Source organism: Mauremys mutica, chromosome 23 (genome assembly GCF_020497125.1).
Source record: "Mauremys mutica isolate MM-2020 ecotype Southern chromosome 23, ASM2049712v1, whole genome shotgun sequence".
NCBI lineage: Eukaryota > Metazoa > Chordata > Testudines > Geoemydidae > Mauremys > Mauremys mutica.
In genome coordinates, this window is record NC_059094.1 from 2,458,309 (window position 1) to 2,478,205 (window position 19,897).

The 19,897-nt window shown below is 43.5% G+C and overlaps 1 protein-coding gene across 1 annotated transcript in view; it reads left to right on the top strand.

Moving 5' to 3' along the window:
• Positions 1-19,897, top strand: part of ZMPSTE24 (zinc metallopeptidase STE24) — a 109,701-nt gene that overhangs the window by 14,584 nt on the left and 75,220 nt on the right. The window contains exon 3 of the mRNA XM_044997832.1: positions 1,419-1,505. Coding sequence (XP_044853767.1) covers positions 1,419-1,505 — 87 coding nt within the window. The remainder of the gene's footprint in view (positions 1-1,418; positions 1,506-19,897) is intronic.

Below are 19,897 nucleotides of genomic sequence, written 5' to 3' on the forward strand. Positions count from 1 at the left end.
GCACTTTCATAGGTGGGAGAAGTGAGAGGCGTATGACAAAGGAACATTACTTACTGGTAATTCTGTTTGTCATAGTTTCCTCTTCTCCCCTCCTCCCCCCCACCCCCTCTCTTTACAAGGTGCTTGCCTGTTATTTCTCTTGGTGTCTTACAGCCTGACTTTGGAAGTTAGACTAGAGGGAGGCTTTCTGGCTGAAACTCATGTAATCAAGATTGGGTTTCAGAACTCTTTGACTCCTTTCTTCCAATAGGTGAAACTACAGCACTGTCTGGCCATTAATCCTGTGTAGTAGAATGATAGAAGAGGAGACTGCAACTAACAGAATTACCAGTAAGTGATTTTAGTTTTTTTCCCTTTCATCTCGCTTTATTCGTGATCTTTTACCGAAGAGGGTTAGCAACTTGTCTTTATATTACCTTTAGTCAATAACTAGAGTTCTCGGTGTTAGAGGCTACAAAAGGTTAGAGGGAACTTGCAAGGGCAGAAACCGTTTTTCTTGTGTCCTTTTGCCATCTTTTATGATGTCTAAACTTCAGCCTGAACGTTGTTTTTCTTTAAATAAATAAATAAATAAATCTGCTTGTTAGGTCCTATCCAGGCTGGAAGATGCTCTAATGTAATGATTGGAGATATACCAATCTCCTAGAACTGGAAGGGACCTTGAAAGGTCATTGAGTCCAGCCCCCTGCCTTCACTAGCAGGACCAACTTTTGCCCCAGATCCCTAAGTGGCCCTCAAGGATTGAACTCACAACCCTGGGTTTAGCAGGCCAATGCTCAAACCACTGAGCTATCCCTCTGATTTTTGAGATCTAGTGCAAGGTGATATCACACTAGCTAAGGAAGTAAGTCAGACTACACCTCTACCCTGAAATAACGCGACCCGATATAACACGAATTCGGATATAACGCGGTAAAGCAGTGCTCTGGGGGGCAGACCAGGGGGACGCACTCCGGCGGATCAAAGCAAGTTCGCTGTAACGCGGTTTCACCTATAACACAGTAAGATTTTTTTGGCTCCCGAGGACAGCGTTATATCGGGGTAGGAGGTGCATTTGAAAGTCTGTTTTTATTTTTTATCAGCTATTTAAGTTCACTGGTTGTCATTCTGAATAAGGAAGCCTTTGTTAAAGATGTATCACAAATCTTCAATTAAGGTAGTAGAGGCCACAGTAAACATGCCCTGAGATGTCCCAGCGTTTCCCAAGCAAAACCAAGGAAGGTCTGACTCGCTCTTCCTGATGTCTAAGGTTAAAGGGGGGAAGGGGGGGCAGCTTTCAGATGTTCTTTATATATTGTAAAGAAGCAAAAAGATGTTTAAAAAAAATTCCAGGTCACTTTTCAAAATTGGTCTTGTCCTTTTCAGTTGCTTTTTTCAACACAGAATGAATTGAATCTATTGCATGCTTTTTGTTATAGTTGATTCTTCTCTGTGGAGGAATTCCTTTCCTTTGGAATGTATCTGGACAAATCTCTGGCTATGCTGGTTTTGAACCAGAATACGAGGTAAGCGTTTTTAACTGTTTGTGAAAATGATGGGTTCCTAAAATGTGTGTATAACAGAATTTATGGTAAAGCTCCCATTTAGTTTTATTGTACTGTAGAGTAAAAAAAGATTATATATTTATAGTTAATTTTCCGATATGGTGAACTGGATGGTTCTGAGGACTGATAATAGTATATGAAGCCTTTTGTTACTAGGTCACTAATTCAAATCCTGCCTGGTCTCTGGCCATCAAACAGCTTTTTGTCACACAAATCAATTGAGATGGTTATCAGTGTTTTAGTGGCATCCTTTTGCAGTCTCAGAATGGACACAAAGAGGGCTTACTCTTAGATGTGGTCTTTCCAGATCAGAGATGTGGGGAGGAAGTGTGAGGCTTCCTGGGTGATGTCTGTTTGGTGAATGAATTAGTGTTATTCTCAATGCTGGAAGCCCTGACAAGTAAGAAAAATTACTTACAGTGAATAATTTAAAATGGAAAGAAAATGGCTGAGCCTTAATCAGTGGGCGGGGCATTCACTCAGGCCAGGGCTTTATAAAGCCGCGCACAAGCGACCAGGGGCTGCTAACAGGGAGTTTCGCAAGGGAGTTCTCCAGGTGAAGGAGGAGCTAATACAGCATCTGTGGGGTAAGTGACTGTCTGTAGTGTGTGTTTGTTTGTGTTTGGGGGTTACTTGCTGTGTGCTGAGCTTGTGTTTGTCAGTCTGTTTGTTTGTTTGGTTGTTTGAGGGACCGTGTGCTCTGGCTGGCAGTTGGAGGCAGGTTTGAAAGCTCGAAGCCTCTGGTAATTGGCTGAGCCTTAATCAGTGGGCGGGGCATTCACTCAGGCCAGGGCTTTATAAAGCCGCGCACAAGCGACCAGGGAGCTTTGCGAACAGGGAGTTTCGCAAGGGAGTTCTCCAGGTGAAGGAGGAGCTAATACAGCATCTGTGGGGTAAGTGACTGTCTGTAGTGTGTGTTTGTTTGTGTTTGGGGGTTACTTGCTGTGTGCTGAGCTTGTGTTTGTCAGTCTGTTTGTTTGTTTGGTTGTTTGAGGGACCATGTGCTCTGGCTGGCAGTTGGAGGCAGGTTTGAAAGCTCGAAGCCTCTGGTAATTGGCTGAGCCTTAATCAGTGGGCGGGGCATTCACTCAGGCCAGGGCTTTATAAAGCCGTGCACAAGCGACCAGGGGCTGCTAACAGGGAGTTTCGCAAGGGAGTTTAGAAGGGGAGTGGGAAGGGAGTGGGAGTCCCTCGCCGGCCGTAACCCCTTCCCTGTAGCCCCCCCCTAAAATCCTAAAACCTATAAACCAAACTACATTCCAAAGCTACTTTCCGTAAACCACCCTTTCACTAACTAGGAGACAATGCAGGCAGAAGCCTAGCAGCAGAGTGGGGGCTATCCAGTTTATTGCACTGACTGTCGCATGTATGATTACCTGCCCTGTGGGCGGGTGGCGTATGTGTGCAGTCGGTGCAAGGAGCTCCTGGCCCTCAGAGACCATGTATGGACTTTGGAGGCCAGGGTGGCGGAACTGGAGGAACTGAGAGAGGCAGAGAGGTATGTTGATGAGGCTTTCCGGGACACTGTAGAATTGTCCCACCTTCGCTTAGACAGCTCCTGTGCTGTTGAGGAGGAAGAAGGGCCCAGGGAAGTAGAGCAGTCAATGGGAGCAGAGGGAAACCTTCCCGTAGTTGGGACCCTCCTTCCAGATGGTGCTGGGGTTGCCTCTCGCACTGAGGTTGCCTCTCCGGGGGAGGGAACTCCAGTTTCTAGGAAAAGGCAGGTGTTAGTAATGGGAGATTCGATTATTAGAAATGTAGATAGCTGGGTCTGTGATGACCGGGAGAACCGTATGGTGACTTGCCTGCCTGGTGCGAAGGTTGCGGATCTCTCGAGGCATCTAGATAGACTTATGTGTAGTGCTGGGGAGGAGCCGGTGGTCGTGGTACATGTAGGTACCAATGACATAGGGAAGGGTAGGAGAGATGTCCTGGAAGCCAAATTTAGGCTGCTAGGGAAGAGACTGAAATCCAGGACCTCTATGGTGGCATTTTCAGAAATGCTCCCAGTTCCACGCGCAGGGCCAGGTAGGCAGGCAGAGCTTCAGAGTCTCAATGCGTGGATGAGACGATGGTATAGAGAGGAGGGGTTCACGTTCATTAGGAACTGGGGAAACTTCTGGGATGGGAGGAGCCTATACAGGAGAGATGGGCTCCACCTAAACCAAAGTGGAACCAGACTGCTGGCACTAAACATTAAAAAGGTTGTAGAGCAGTTGTTAAACTAGGAGATGGGGGAAAGCCGACTGCTGCAGAGGAGCGTGTGGATCGGACACAGACTTCTCTTAGGGGAGAGTCTGATGATAGAGAATCTCCAGGTTATAGTCAGGAGCAGAGGAATGAGACGTATAATGTAAGGGCCGGATCAGATGATAAACAGTCACATAAAAAAGAATCTGGCACATTAGAAAAAGTCAGGCTAATAAACAGGGACAAGTTTTTAAAGTGCTTGTACACAAATGCCAGAAGTCTAAATAATAAGATGGGTGAACTAGAGTGCCTTGTGATAAAGGAGGATATAGATATAATAGGCATCACAGAAACCTGGTGGACTGAGAGCAATCAATGGGACACAATCATTCCGGGGTACAAAATATATCGGAAGGACAGAACAGGCCATGCAGGGGGAGGAGTGGCACTATATGTTAAAGAAAGTGTAGATTCAAATGAAGTTAAAATCTTAAGCGAATCCACAGGTTCCATAGAGTCTCTATGGATAGAAATTTCATGCTCTAGTAAAAATATAACAGTAGGGATCTATTATCGACCACCTGACCAGGACAGTAATAGTGATAATGAAATGCTAAGGGAAATTAGAGAGGCTATCAAAATTAAGAACCCAATAATAGTGGGGGATTTCAATTATCCCCATATTGACTGGGAACATTTCACTTCAGGACGAAATGCAGAGATAAAATTTCTCGATACTTTAAATGACTGCTTCATGGAGCAGCTGGTACGGGAACCCACAAGGGGAGAGGCGACTCTAGATTTAATCCTGAGTGGAGCGCAGGAGCTGGTCCAAGAGGTAACTATAGCAGGACCGCTTGGAAATAGTGACCATAATACAATAGCATTCAACATCCCTGTGGTGGGAAGAACATCTCAACTGCCCAACACTGTGGCCTTTAATTTCAAAAGGGGGAACTATACAAAAATGAGGGGGTTAGTTAGACAAAAGTTAAAAGGTACAGTGACTAAAGTGAAATCCCTGCAAGTTGTGTGGGCCCTTTTTAAAGACACCATAATAGAGGCCCAACTTCAATGTATACCCCAAATTAAGAAAAACAGTAAAAGAACTAAAAAAGAGCCACCGTGGCTTAACAACCATGTAAAAGAAGCAGTGAGAGATAAAAAGACTTCCTTTAAAAAGTGGAAGTCAAATCCTAGTGAGGCAAATAGAAAGGAGCACAAACACTGCCAACTTAAGTGCAAGAGTGTAATAAGAAAAGCCAAAGAGGAGTTTGAAGAACGGCTAGCCAAAAACTCCAAAGGTAATAACAAAATGTTTTTTAAGTACATCAGAAGCAGGAAGCCTGCTAAACAACCAGTGGGGCCCCTTGATGATCAAAATTCAAAAGGAGCGCTTAAAGATGATAAAGTCATTGCGGAGAAACTAAATGGATTCTTTGCTTCAGTCTTCACGGCTGAGGATGTTAGGGAGATTCCCAAACCTGAGCCGGCTTTTGTAGGTGACAAATCTGAGGAACTGTCACAGATTGAAGTGTCACTAGAGGAGGTTTTGGAATTAATTGATAAACTCAACATTAACAAGTCACCGGGACCAGATGGCATTCACCCAAGAGTTCTGAAAGAACTCAAATGTGAAGTTGCGGAACTATTAACTAAGGTTTGTAACCTGTCCTTTAAATCGGCTTCGGTACCCAATGACTGGAAGTTAGCAAATGTAACGCCAATATTTAAAAAGGGCTCTAGGGGTGATCCCGGCAATTACAGACCGGTAAGTCTAACGTCAGTACCGGGCAAATTAGTTGAAACAATAGTAAAGAATAAAATTGTCAGACACATAGAAAAACATAAACTCTTGAGCAATAGTCAACATGATTTCTGTAAAGGGAAATCGTGTCTTACTAATCTATTAGAGTTCTTTGAAGGGGTCAACAAACATGTGGACAAGGGGGATCCGGTGGACATAGTGTACTTAGATTTCCAGAAAGCCTTTGACAAGGTCCCTCACCAAAGGCTCTTATGTAAATTAAGCTGTCATGGGATAAAAGGAAAGGTCCTTTCATGGATTGAGAACTGGTTAAAGGACAGGGAACAAAGGGTAGGAATTAATGGTAAATTCTCAGAATGGAGAGGGGTAACTAGTGGTGTTCCCCAAGGGTCAGTCCTAGGACCAATCCTATTCAATTTATTCATAAATGATCTGGAGAAGGGGGTAAACAGTGAGGTGGCAAAGTTTGCAGATGATACTAAACTACTCAAGATAGTTAAGACCAAAGCAGATTGTGAAGAACTTCAAAAAGATCTCACAAAACTAAGTGAGTGGGCAACAAAATGGCAAATGAAATTTAATGTGGATAAATGTAAAGTAATGCACATTGGAAAAAATAACCCCAACTATACATACAACATGATGGGGGCTAATTTAGCTACAACGAGTCAGGAAAAAGATCTTGGAGTTATCGAGGATATTTCTCTAAAGATGTCCACGCAGTGTGCAGAGGCGGTCAAAAAAGCAAACAGGATGTTAGGAATCATTAAAAAGGGGATAGAGAATAAGACTGAGAATATATTATTGCCCTTATATAAATCCATGGTACGCCCACATCTCGAATACTGTGTACAGATGTGGTCTCCTCACCTCAAAAAAGATATTCTAGCACTAGAAAAGGTTCAGAAAAGAGCAACTAAAATGATTAGGGGTTTAGAGAGGGTCCCATATGAGGAAAGATTAAAGAGGCTAGGACTCTTCAGTTTGGAAAAGAGAAGACTAAGGGGGGACATGATAGAGGTATATAAAATCATGAGTGATGTTGAGAAAGTGGATAAGGAAAAGTTATTTACTTATTCCCATAATACAAGAACTAGGGGTCACCAAATGAAATTAATAGGCAGCAGGTTTAAAACAAATAAAAGGAAGTTCTTCTTCACGCAGCGCACAGTCAACTTGTGGAACTCCTTACCTGAGGAGGTTGTGAAGGCTAGGACTATAACAATGTTTAAAAGGGGACTGGATAAATTCATGGTGGCTAAGTCCATAAATGGCTATTAGCCAGGATGGGTAAGAATGGTGTCCCTAGCCTCTGTTCGTCAGAGGATGGAGATGGATGGCAGGAGAGAGATCACTTGATCATTGCCTGTTAGGTTCACTCCCTCAGGGGCACCTGGCATTGGCCACTGTCGGTAGACAGATACTGGGCTAGATGGACCTTTGGTCTGACCCGGTACGGCCTTTCTTATGTTCTTATGTTCTAAAAACTTTTTTCCTTCTCTCATTTATTGCCTTGGCAGATCCCCATGTAACCACCATAGAGGGGGTAAATTACCTTTCCTTACCCATCTCTCAGTTCCTCTCTTTTCACTGGCCATGCTAGTCATGGATCCCAACCTCCCTTATACATGGTCTAAGGCTATTGCTACACTATGGGCACTATAGTGGTACAGCTGTAGGGTAGATGCTTGCTGCTGTTCCATAACTGTAGGCACTCCACCTCCTCGAGTGATGGTAGCTAGATTAATGGAAGCATTGTTTCATCAACCTAGCTCTGTCTGCACAGGTAGGTTGGCATAGCTAGGGAACTTGGGATGTTGGTTTTTTCCCCAAACCCTGAGCACCATAGTTACGCCAACCTAACTTTTAGGTGTAGACCAGGCCTTATTTTTACTGCTAAAATTAAACACTATGTAAAACTTATCTTTTGTTGAATAGTTCTTAGTATAAAAACTGATCCAAACCCATAGAAGTCAATGGGAAGACTCCCATTGACTTCTGTAGACTCTGAATAAAACCCCTAGTTAAGATTTGTTTTTGTAGCATTTAGGAGTCAGAATTTGCTGCTATACTAGACAGAGAGTGCAGAATAGGAGAAGAGACTTTCCTCTTGCTGTTCAAGTAGGTCACGTTCAAACCAGCAATGCAACTTCAGCATTTTGTTTAGAAACATTTTAAGCTACAGTCCCACAATCAAGAAAGAAGGCCATATTGGATAAGAAACTTACCTGGTTTAGAGGGGATTTGAAGGAAGCTATTAAAACAGACAAAAAGCAAATGGAAGAAAAGAGAAGTTGATAGTAATAAACATAAATCAGAAGCTAGGGATTGGAAAAAAATTGATGAGGGAAGCAAAGTGACACAAGGATGAGACTAGGATGAGACTACCTACTATGGCATATAGCCAATCTGTCACTGCTAGCAGCAAATATCTACGGTGACTGATGATGGTACATTAGATGGGGAGGGCTCTGAGTTACTACAGAGACTTCTTTCCCGTGTGTCTGGCTGTGGGTCTTGCCCATGTTCTTAGGGTCCAATTGATTGCCATATTTGGGGTCAGGAAGGAATTTTACCCCTGTTCAGATGGTAGAGACCCTGGGTTTTTTCACCTTCCTCCAGAGTATGGGCATAGGTCACTTGAAGGTTTTAACCTAGTGTAAATTGTGGTTTCTCTGTTACTTGAATTCTTTAGTTCATGATTTGAGGACTTCAGTAACTCAGCTAGAGGTTAGAGGTCTATTTCAGGAATGGGTGGGTGAGATTCTGTGACCTGCAATGTGCAAGAGGTCAGATTAGATGATCATGATGGTTTCTTCTGACCTTATAGCAGAGGGGCCAGGGCCATGACCACCCCGCTCTTTAACAAAAGAAATCACCTTGGTGGCCAAGGGCAGGTAGTGCCGGATTTGCTCTGCTCCAGAGAGGCACTGCGTTCTCCTCATCATCAGCCCCATATCACCTGGGGCTGCTCTGCCTCCTACCTGCATCTCATGGGCAGGCTCCCTGTGTGGCTGCAGCTCACAGCCTGGCTCTGAAAGCAGCAGGTGCGTCCCAATCCAGGCAGAGGACGCCCAGCTCAGACAGAGGGTGGGTGGGGATGCCCACTGCAGTGTTGAGAGCGGGGAGGGGAATCCATGGGTGCAGTTTGCGGGCAGCAGGGGGTCATTGGCTCCCCAAACAGCGGCAAAGCGTGGTGTGTGAGGGTGCATGCTGAGTCACTGCCACAGCTTCCCCCTCTCCCCCATTTTTGTGAGCACAGAGCCGCTCTGCCTGAGGGAAAAGGGGGCTCTGTCCGTCTCACTCTGTGTCTCCCTACTCTTCTGCATGTTCCTGGCTCACTCAGTCCCTCTCCCCAGCATCCACATCACTGCCTCTTGCAAGGTGGGGGCAGTGGGGAAGGGGGAAGGGATAAGGCAGGGTGGGGAGTGAAGGGGCTGGAAGGGGAAGGGCTGGAGCAGGGAGAGGGAAACTCAGAGCTATTGGGGGAAATCTTCTGGGCAATTATCAGAGGGTTAGCCATGTTAGTCTGGATCTGTAAAATGCCACTACATGCATCTGGCGAAGTGAGTATTCACCCACGAAAGCTCATGCTCCAATACGTCTGTTAGTCTATAAGGTGCCACAGGACTCTTTGCTGCTTCCTGGCAATGCGATCTCTGCCTTAGGCTATGGAATAGTCTCCCTTGGGACTTTTAAAAGGAGACTGGACAAAACATACCGTAAGGATCAGCCCTGCATTGGTGGGGGGAGAGACCGAGCTGGGATGATCAGAGGGCTTTTTTTCCCTGTAACTTCTATAATTCCATCCCACTATTCAGGGAGTACAAATTCTGGTACTAAAGGCCTGGGTGCCTGGATCCCATTGCACGGGGATTGTGAATTAATACCTTGACATGCAACTCCTACTGGGCCAGTAGTGCAAATCCTGCTGCTAGTAATGCTGTTTGCAGGTGCCCTTGTGTTTAGCTGAACCCTTGCACTCAGGAATTGAGTGTATCCCTACTATACTGAGAGCGTGCATTGTGACACTGCTGTCTTGCTGTGTGGCTCTCTATGTGCTTATACTGTGAATTTTCGACATGCTGCTATATTAATCTCATTGTGCTGGTAGTACTAGTTCTCTGGTGTAATGATGACATTATGCTAGGAATATGAATCCTGGAAATAGTGCCCTGGTCACCCTGGGCTGTTAATCTGAATCCTCCATTTTTGTATGCAGTATGGTGAGAGAGACAAAATAAATAAATAATTGGAGATATACCTATCTCCTAGAACTGGAAGGGGCCTTGAAAGGTCATTGAGTCCAGCCCCCTGCCTTCACTAGCAGGGCCCAGTACTGATTTTTGCCCCAGATTCTCAAGGATTGAATCCTCAAGGATTGAACTCTCAACCCTGGGTTTAGCAGGCCAATGCTCAAGTCACTGAGCTATCCCTCTCCCTAAGCGTCTGAGCTTATGCAGAACTCTTCTTCAGGTCTGTAAGCCGAAAGCTTGTCTCTCTCACCAATGGAAGCTAGTCCAATAAAATATATTATATCATCCACCTTGTCTCTCTAATATGAATCCTCTCATTATGGCCCTTTTGGATGCACGCTAACATACTGAGAGCATGAATCTTGGCTACTAGAGCAGGAGTGTAAATCTTGATGCTAGAAGCCTGCTGTGTAGCGCTCATGCCACTCTGAGCCTTGGAGTTTTAATTTTGGCCTGTGTATCCTGATGCCAATCCATGAAGGCAGTGGAGTTTGGAAATAAGGTGAACACGGGACCAATCTTATGGGGTGGGCAGTGGGTCAGGGGGGCGCTGTGGTCAAGAGGCAAGGAGAGGGTTGGGCTTGGGATGCAAGGTCATGGAAGGGACCTCAGGGGAATGTGGGGAGGCAGCGGGGCCTGGGAGTGATGGGGGAGGGATTTCTCCACCACTTTGACTTTAGCGCCCCCCCACTCACTTTTACAAAGGTTCAGGCACCTTACCTTAAAGTCAATGAAGCTAATGGACGACATCAAGAAGGCTGAGGTATTCAATGCCCGTTTTGCTTCAATCTTCACTAAAAAGGTAAATTAAAACCAGATACATAACACAATGAATATTAATTACCGGGGAAGAAATGCAAGCCAAAAATATGGAAAGAACAGGTTAAAAAATATTTAGATAAGTGAAAAGTGCTCAAATCATCAGGGCCTGATGAAATTCACCCTAGGGTACTTATGGAACTAGCTGAAGCTATATCAGAACTGTTAAACCAGGAGTAGGCAACCTATGGCACGTGTGCCAAACATGGCACACCAGCTGATTTTCAGTGGCAGCCACACTGCCCGGGTCCTGGCCACTGGTCTGGGGGGGGGGGAAGAGGGGGATCTGCATTTTCATTTAATTTTAAATGAAGCTTCTTAAACGTTTTAAAAACCTTATTTACATACAACAATAGTTTAGTTATATATTATAGATTTATAGAAAGAGACCTTCTAAAAACATTAAAATGTATTACTGGCACACGAAACCTTAAATTAGAGTGAATAAATGAAGACTTGGCACACCACTTCTGAAAGGTTGCCGACCCCTCTGTTAAACTAAGAACTTTTAAACTAAGAGAGGGGGATTGCTGCAATGGAGCACGTGGATCGGACAGAGACTTCTCTTAGAGGAGAGTCTATTGATAGAGATTCTCTAGGTTCTAGTCAGAAAGAGAGGATGGAAGAGGATAAAGTATGGGCCTGATCAGACAAGAAACATTCACATAATAAAGAATCTGACACATCAAAAAAGGGCAGACAAATAAACAGGGACAAGTTTTTAAAGTGCTTGTACACAAATGCTAGAAGTCTAAATAATAAGATGGGTGAACTAGAGTGCCTTGTGTTAAAGGAGGATATTGATATAATAGGCATCACAGAAACCTGGTGCAGTGGGGACAATCAATGGAACACAATCATTTTGGGGGTACAAAATATATTAGAAGGACAGAACAGGTCCTGTGGGGGGGGGGGGGAAGGGGGAATGGCACTACATATGAAAGAAAATGTAGAATCAAATGAAGTAAAAATCTTAAATGAATCCACATGTGCAATAGAATCGCTGTGGATAGTAATTCCATGCTCTAATAAGAATATAACATTAGGGATCTATTATCGACCACCTGACCAGGACAGTGATAGTGCCGATGAAATGCTAAGGGAGATTAGAGAGGCTATCAATATAAAGAACTCGATAATAGTGGGGGATTTCAATGATCCCCATATTGACTGGGAACATGTTACCTCAGGACGAAATGCAGACACAAAATTTCTCAATACTTTAAATGACTGCTTCTTGGAGCAGCTGCTACAGGAACCCACAAGGGGAGAGGCAATTCTCAATTTAGTCCTGAGTGGAGTGCAGGATCTGGTCCAAGACGTAAGTATAACAGGACCGCTTGGAAATAGTGGCCATAATATAACAACATTTAACATTCCTGTGTTGGGAAGAACACCTCAACAGCCCAACACTGTGGCATTTAATTTCAGAAAGAGGAACTATGTAAAAATGAGGAGGTTAGTTAAACAGAAATTAAAAGGTATAGTGACTAGAGTGAAATCCATGCAAGCTGTATGGACACTTTTCAAAGACACCATAATAGAGGCCCAACTTAAATGTATACCCCAAATTAAGAAACACAGTAAAAGAACTAAAAGAGAGCCACCGTGGCTTAACCACCATGTAAAAGAAGCAGTGAGAGATAAAAAGGCATCTTTTCAAAAGTGGAAGTCAAATCCTAGTGAGGTAAATAGAAAGGAGCATAAACACTGCCAAATTAAGTGCAAGAGTGTAATCAGAAATGCCAAAAAGGAGTTTGAAGAACAGCTAGCCAAAAAACTCAAAAGGTAATAACAAAATGTTTAAGTACATCAGAAGCAGGAAGCCTGCTAAACAACCAATGGGGCCCCATGACAATCGAGATACAAAAGGAGCGCTTAAAGATGATAGTCATTGCGGAGAAACTGAATGTATTCTTTGCTTCAGTCTTCATGGCTGAGGATGTTAGGGAGAGTCCTAAACCTGCGCCGTCCTTTGTAGGTGACAAATCTGAGGAATTGAAGTGTCACTAGAGGATGTTTTGGAATTAATTGATAAACTTAACAGTAACAAATCACCTGGACCAGATGACATTCACCCAAGAGTTCTGAAAGAACTCAGATGTGAAATTGCGGAACTGTTAACTATGGTTTGTAACTTGTCCTTTAAATCAGCTTCTGTACCCAATGACTGGAAGCTAGGTAATGTAATGCCAATATTTAAAAAGGGCTCTAGAGGTGATCCTGGCAGTTACAGACCAGTAAGTCTAATGCAGTGGTCCCCAAACTTTTCGTCTGGCGGGAGGATCCGCCGAAATGCTGCCGAATTTCGGCAGCATTTCGGCGGCGACGCCTCTCAATGACGTCACTTGTCGTCAGCCAGCGGCGTCATCCAGAGGCGTCGCCGCCGAAGGCGGCATTTCGGCGGATGCTCAACCGACGGCCAGGACGCGGGTGCATTTAGATGCCCCCGCAGGCGCTATGGCACCTACGCGCACCGTGTTGGGGACCCCTGGTCTAACGTCAGTACCGGGCAAATTAGTCGAAACAATAGTAAAGAATAAAATTGTCAGATACATAGAAGAACATAAGTTGTTGGGCAAAAGACAACATGGTTTCTGTAAAGGGAAATCGTGTCTTACTGATCTATTAGAGTTCTTTGAAGGGGTCAACAAGGGGGATCTAGTGGACATAGTGTACTTAGATTTCCAGAAAATCTGTGACAAGTTTCCTCACCAAAGGCTCTTACGTAAATTAAGCTGTCATGGGATAACAGGGAAGATCCTCTCATGGATTGAGAACTGGTTAAAACACAGGGAACAAAGGGTAGGAGTAAATGGTAAATTTTCACAATGGAGAGGAGTAACTAGTGGTATTCCCAAGGGTCAGTCCTAGGACCAATCCTATTCAACTTATCTCATAAATGATCTGGAGAAAGGGATAAACAGTGAGGTGGCAAAGTTTGCAGATGATACTAAACTGCTCAAGATAGTTAAGACCAAAGCAGACTGTGAAGAACTTCAAAAAGATCTGACAAAACTAAGTGATTGGGCAACAAAATGGCAAATGAGATTTAATGTTAAAAGTAATGCACATTGGAAAAAATAACCCCAACTATACATACAATATGATGGGGGCTAATTTAGCTACAACAGGAAAGAGATTTTGGAGTCATTGTGGATAATTCTCTGAAGACGTACACGCAGTGTGCAGCGGCCGTCAAAAAAGCAAACAGGATGTTAGGAATCATTCAAAAAGGGATAGAGAATAAGACGGAGAATATGCCCATATATAAATCGGTGATATACCCACGTCTTGAATACTGCATACGGATGTGGTCTCCTCATCTCAAAAAAGATATAATGGCATTAGAAAAAGTTCAGAAAAGGACAACTAAAATGATTAGGGGTTTGGAACAGGTCCCATATGAGGAGAGATTAAAGAGGCTAGGACTTTTCAGCTTGGAAAAGAGGAGACTAAGGGGGGATATGATAGAGGTATATAAAATCATGAGTGGTGTGGAGAAAGTGAATAAGGGAAAGTTATTTACTTATTCCCATAATATAAGAACTAGGGGCCACCAAATGAAATTACTGGGCAGCAGGTTTAAAACAAATAAAAGGATGTTCTTCACACAGCGCACATTCAACTTGTGGATCTCCTTACCTGAGGAGGTTGTGAAGGCTAGGACTATAACAGGGCTTAAAAGAGAACTACATAAATTCATGGAGGTTAAGTCCATTAATGACTATTAGCTAGGATGGGTAAGGAATGGTGTCCCTAGCCTCCGTTTGTCAGAGGGTGGAGATGGATGGCAGGAGAGAGATCACTTGATCATTACTTGTTAGGTTCAGTCCCTCTGGGGCACCTGGCATTGGCCACTGTTGGTAGACAGGATAGTGGGCTGGATGGAACTTTGGTCTGACCCAGTATGATCATTCTTATGTTATCAATTATCTTTGAGAACTCATGGAGGATCGGTGAGGTCCCAGTGGACTGGAGAAAGGTACTATGTTAGCCAGTCTTTAAAAATGGTAAAAAGGGGACCTGAGGAATTATAGACCAGTCAAATTAACTTCAGTACTTGGAAAGATACTGGAACAAATTATTAAACAATCAGTTTGTAAACACCTAGTGGCTAATAGGGTTATAAATAGTAGCCAGTGTGGATTTGTCAAGAACAAAACGTGCCAAACCAACCTACCTTCGTTCTTTGACATGGTTACCTTTTTAGTGGATGGGGGAAGCTGGAGGCATGGTATATCTTGATTTTAGTAATGTTTTTGGTACAGTCTTACATGACAAGTCTCATAAGTAAACTAGGGAAACATATAGAAAAAATTACTATAAGGTGGCTACACAACTGGTTGAAAGACTACTCTGAGTAATTATCAATTATTTGTTATCAAACTGGGGGGGACATATCTAGTAGGATCTCACAGGGTTATGTCCTAGGTCCAGTACTATTCAGTATTTCCATTGACTTGGATAATGGAGTGGAGAGTATGTTTATAAAATTTGAGGATGACACCAAGCTGTGAGAGGGTTATAACACTTTGGAGGACAGGATTAGAATTCAAAATGTTGTTGACAAATTGAAGAATTGGTCTGAAATCCACAAGATGAAATTCAATAAAGACAAGTGCAAAGTACTACACTTAGGAAGAAAAAATCAAATGCACAACTAAAAAATGGGGAATAACTGGCTAGGTGAGAGTACTGTTAAAAGGGATCTGGAGGTTATAATGAATCACAAATGGAATATGAGTCAATAGTGTGATGCAGTTGTGAAAAAGGCTAATATCATTCTGGGGTGTGTTGAGTGGTAACAGCTAATTTAGACCCCATCATTTTATATAGATAGTTGGGATTATGTTTTCCAATGTGCATTACTTTGAATTTCATCTGCTATTCTGTTGCCCAATCACCTAGTTTTGTGACATCCTTTTGTAGCTCTTAACCGTCTGCTCTGGCACAGAAGCTGATTTAAATGACAGCTTACATATCAAAGTTAGTAGTTCTGCAATTTCATATTTGAGTGCCTTCAGAAGTTTTGGGTGAATGCCATTGGGTGCTGGTGACCTATTACTGTTTAGTTTATCAATTTGTTCCAAAACCTCCTGTAATGACACCTCAGTCTGGGACAGTTCCTCAGATTCGTCACCTAAAAAGACTGGCTCAGGTTTGAGAATCTCCCTCACATCCTCAGCCATGAAGACAGATGCAAAGAATTCATTTATTTTCTCCACAATGGCCTTACTCTCAAGTGCTCCTTTAGCCTCTCAATTGTCCAGTAGCCCCTCTGGTTGTTTAGCAGGCTTCCTGCTTCTGATGTACTTAAATTTTTTTGCTATTACTTTTTGAGTCTTTGGCTAGCTTTTCTTCAAATTCTTTTTTGGCCTTCCTAATTATACACCTCTACCCCGATATAACACTGTCCTCAGGAGCCAAAAAATCTACTGCGTTATAGGTGAAACCGTGTTATATCAAACTTGCTTTGATCCGCTGGAGTACGCAGCCTCTCTTTCTCCCCCGCCCCGTGACCCTCCCGGAGTGCTGCTTTACCACGTTATCCGAATTCATGTTATATTAGGTTGCGTTATATCAGGGTAGAGGTGTATTTTTACACTTAATTTGCCAGAGTTTATGCTCCTTTCTATTTTCCTCTCTAGGATTTAACTTCCACTTTTTAAAGGATGACTTTTTGCCTCTCAGAGCTTCTTTTACTTTGTTGTTTACCCACGGTGAAACTTTTTTGGTTCTCTTACTGCGTTTTTTAATTTGGGGTATACGTTTAAATTGAACTTCTGTTAAAAAGTTTCCATGCAGCTTGAAAAGATTTCACTTTTGGCGCTGTACCTTTTAATTTCTGTTTAACTAACATCCTCATCTTTAAGAAAGATGTGGAGAAATTTGAGAGAGTCAAGAGGAAAGCAACAAAAATGCTAAAAGGTTTCGAAAAATCTTACCTATGTGGGAGGGTTAAAAAAGCTGGCCTCGAGAAATTGACTACAGGGGTGACCTTATAAGTCTTCAAATATATGAAGGGCTGTTATAAAGAGGACTGTGATCAATTGTTCTCTGAAGGTAGAACAAGAAGTAATCGGCTTAATCTGAAGCAAAGAAGATTTGTTAGATATTTGTGAAAACTGTCTAACTATACAAGTAGTTAAATTCTGGAATAGGCTTCCAAGAGAGGTTGTGGAATCCTGGTTGTGACAGATACGGCAAATTTCCTGAAATGCCCTTTCGAGATCTTGAATTAAATTTGTGGTTTTGAGGTCCATTGTGTTAAATGTATTATTGTGGGCTGGGATTGTATGTAATGTGACAGACATGAGACCTGAGGGTTCAAAGTACTGTATTAGACATTGTGCCAGACAAGCATGGACTTCGGGAATAAAAAGTGTTTAGTGGTTTTCCTGGGAAATGTCTGTGGAGAGATAAATGCAAATTCCCCATCTCCAGTTATGCAAAAATTTAGCCTTTTGAAGTTATGCACTAAGGAGTGTGCTATTCTCTGCTGCTCACGTTACATGAGGCCAAGATCAAAGGCCCAAGTTATAAAAAGAAAAGTCTGAATTACTCATGGTTGTTCTGGTTCTGAATCTGAGACAGTTATGAACATGTAATCATGGGGACAACCCAGTTGTGGATTTTAAAAGACTGACACCTGCCAGAGCCCAAAGTTAGAGTTGGGGGTGACCTCTGGTAAGCTTTTTAACATGCATGTGTGTTTTTATTGTTTTTAATGTTTTCTCTGTAATGCTTTCACCTTAAGAATATATGTGGTTGGTTATAAAGAGCTGTGTGGTAACTGGTAACTCCTGGCAATTACCCTGTTTCTAGCCTAAGGAGAGAAAGCAAAGTATAGATGCTGGCCTGTTTAGGCAGTCTGGCTTGCTGGGGATACCACAGTATAGGCAGAGAACAGTTCAGCCTGGAAAAACCATGGCCAGGAGGGAGGGAAGAGTGGGTGTCTTCGAGGGACGAGGGAGCGGGAATACAAATGTAATTGACCTAAACTGTCACACTGGTCATTGGAAGTTTTTAAAAACAGGTTAGACAAACACCTATGGTTTTTAACTATACAAGTAGTTAAATTCTGGAATAGGCTTCCAAGAGAGGTTGTGGAATCCTGTTGTATGACAAACACCTCATTCATCCAACTACACTTAGACCTGCCTTAACACAAAGGACTGGACTAAATGACCTCTCGAGGTCCCTTCCTGACCTACATTTCTATAATTCCAAGTTAATAGAGTGGCTAACGTACAACTTGATTAATAAAGCATTAGAATCATAGAATATCAAGGTTGGAAGGGACCTCAGGAGGTCATCTAGTCCAACCCCCTGCTCAAAGCAGGACCAATTCCCAACTAAATCATCCCAGCCAGAGCTTTGTCAAGCCTGACCTTAAAAACCTCTAAGGAAGGAGATTCCACCACCTCCCTAGGTAACCCATTCCAGTGCTTCACCACTCTCTGAGTGAAAAAGTTTTTCCTAATATCCAACCTAAACCTCCCCCACTGCAACTTGAGACCATTATTCCTTGTTCTGTTATCTGCTACCACTGAGAACAGGCTAGATCCATCCTCTTTGGAACGCTCTTTCAGGTAGTTGAAAGCAGCTATCAAATCCCCCCTCATTCTTCTCTTCTGCAGACTAAATAATCCCAGTTCCCTCAGCCTCTCCTCATAAATCATGTGCTCCAGCCCCCGAATCATTTTTGTTGCCCTCTTTCCAATTTTTCCACATCCTTGTAGTGTGGGGCCCAAAACTGGACACAGTACTCCAGATGAGGCCTCACCAATGTCGAATAGAGGGGAATGATCACATCCCTCGATCTGTTGGCAGTGCCCCTACTTATACAGCCCAAAATGCCGTTAGCCTTCTTGGCAACAAGGGCACACTGTTGACTCATATCCAGCTTCTCGTCCGCTGTAATCCCTAGGTCCTATTCTGCAGAACTGCTTCCTAGCCATTCGGTCCCTAGTCTGTAACAGTGAATGAGATTCTTGCGTCCTAAGTGCAGGACTCTGCACTTGTCCTTGTTGAACCTCATCAGGTTTCTTTTGGCCCAGTCCTCTAATTTGTCTAGGTCCCTCTGTATCCTATCACTACCCTCCAGCGTATCTACCACTCCTCCAAGTTTAGTGTCATCTGCAATCTTGCTGAGAGTGCAGTCCACGCCATCCTCCAGATCATTAATGAAGATATTGAACAAAACTGGCCCCAGGACCGACCCTTGGGGCACTCCACTTGAAACGGCCTGCCAACTAGACATGGAGCTGTTGATCACTACCCGTTGAGCCCGATGATCTAGCCAGCTTTCTATCCACCTTATAGTCCAATCATCCAGCCCATACTACTTTAACTTGCTGGCAAGAATACTGTGGGAGACCGTATCAAAAGCTTTGCTAAAGTCAAGGAATAACACGCCCACTGCTTTCCCTTCATCCACAGACCCAGTTATCTCCTCATAGAAGGCAATTAGGTTAGTCAGGCATGACTTACCCTTGGTGAATCCATGCTGACTGTTCCTGATCACTTTCCTCTAAGTGCTTCAGAATTGATTCCTTGAGGACCTGCTCCATGATTTTTCCAGGGACTGAGGTGAGGCTGACTGGCCTGTAGTTCCCTGGATCCTCCTCCTTCTCTTTTTTAAAGATAGGCCCTACAGTAGCCTTTTTCCAGTCATCCGGGACCTCCCCCGTTCACCATGAGTTTTCAAAGATAATGGCCAATGGCTCTTCAATCACATCCGCCAACTCCTTTGGCACCCTTGGATGCAGCACATCCGGCCCCATGGACTTGTGCTCGTCCAGTTTTTCTAAATAGTCCCAAACCACTTCTTTCTCCACAGAGGGCTGGTCACCTTCTCCCCATACTGTGCTGCCCAGTGCAGCAGTCTGGGAGCTGACCTTGTTTGTGAAGACAGAGGCAAAAAAAGCATTGAGTACATCAGCTTTTTCCACATCCTCTGTCACTAGGTTGCCTCCCTCATTCAGTAAGGGGCCCACACGTTCCTTGACTTTCTTCTTGTTACTAACATACCTGAAGAAACCCTTCTTGTTACTCTTAACATCTCTTGCTAGCTGCAACTCCAAGTGTGATTTGGCCTTCCTGATTTCACTCCTGCATGCCTGAGCAATATTTTTATACTCCTCCTTGGTCATTTGTCCAATCTTCCACTTCTTGTAAGCTGCTTTTTTGCATTTAAGATCAGCAAGGTTAAGATCACTGTTAAGCCAAGCTGGTCGCCTGCCATATTTACTATTCTTTTTACACATCGGGATGTTTTTTTCCTGCAACCTCAATAAGGATTCTTTAAAATACAG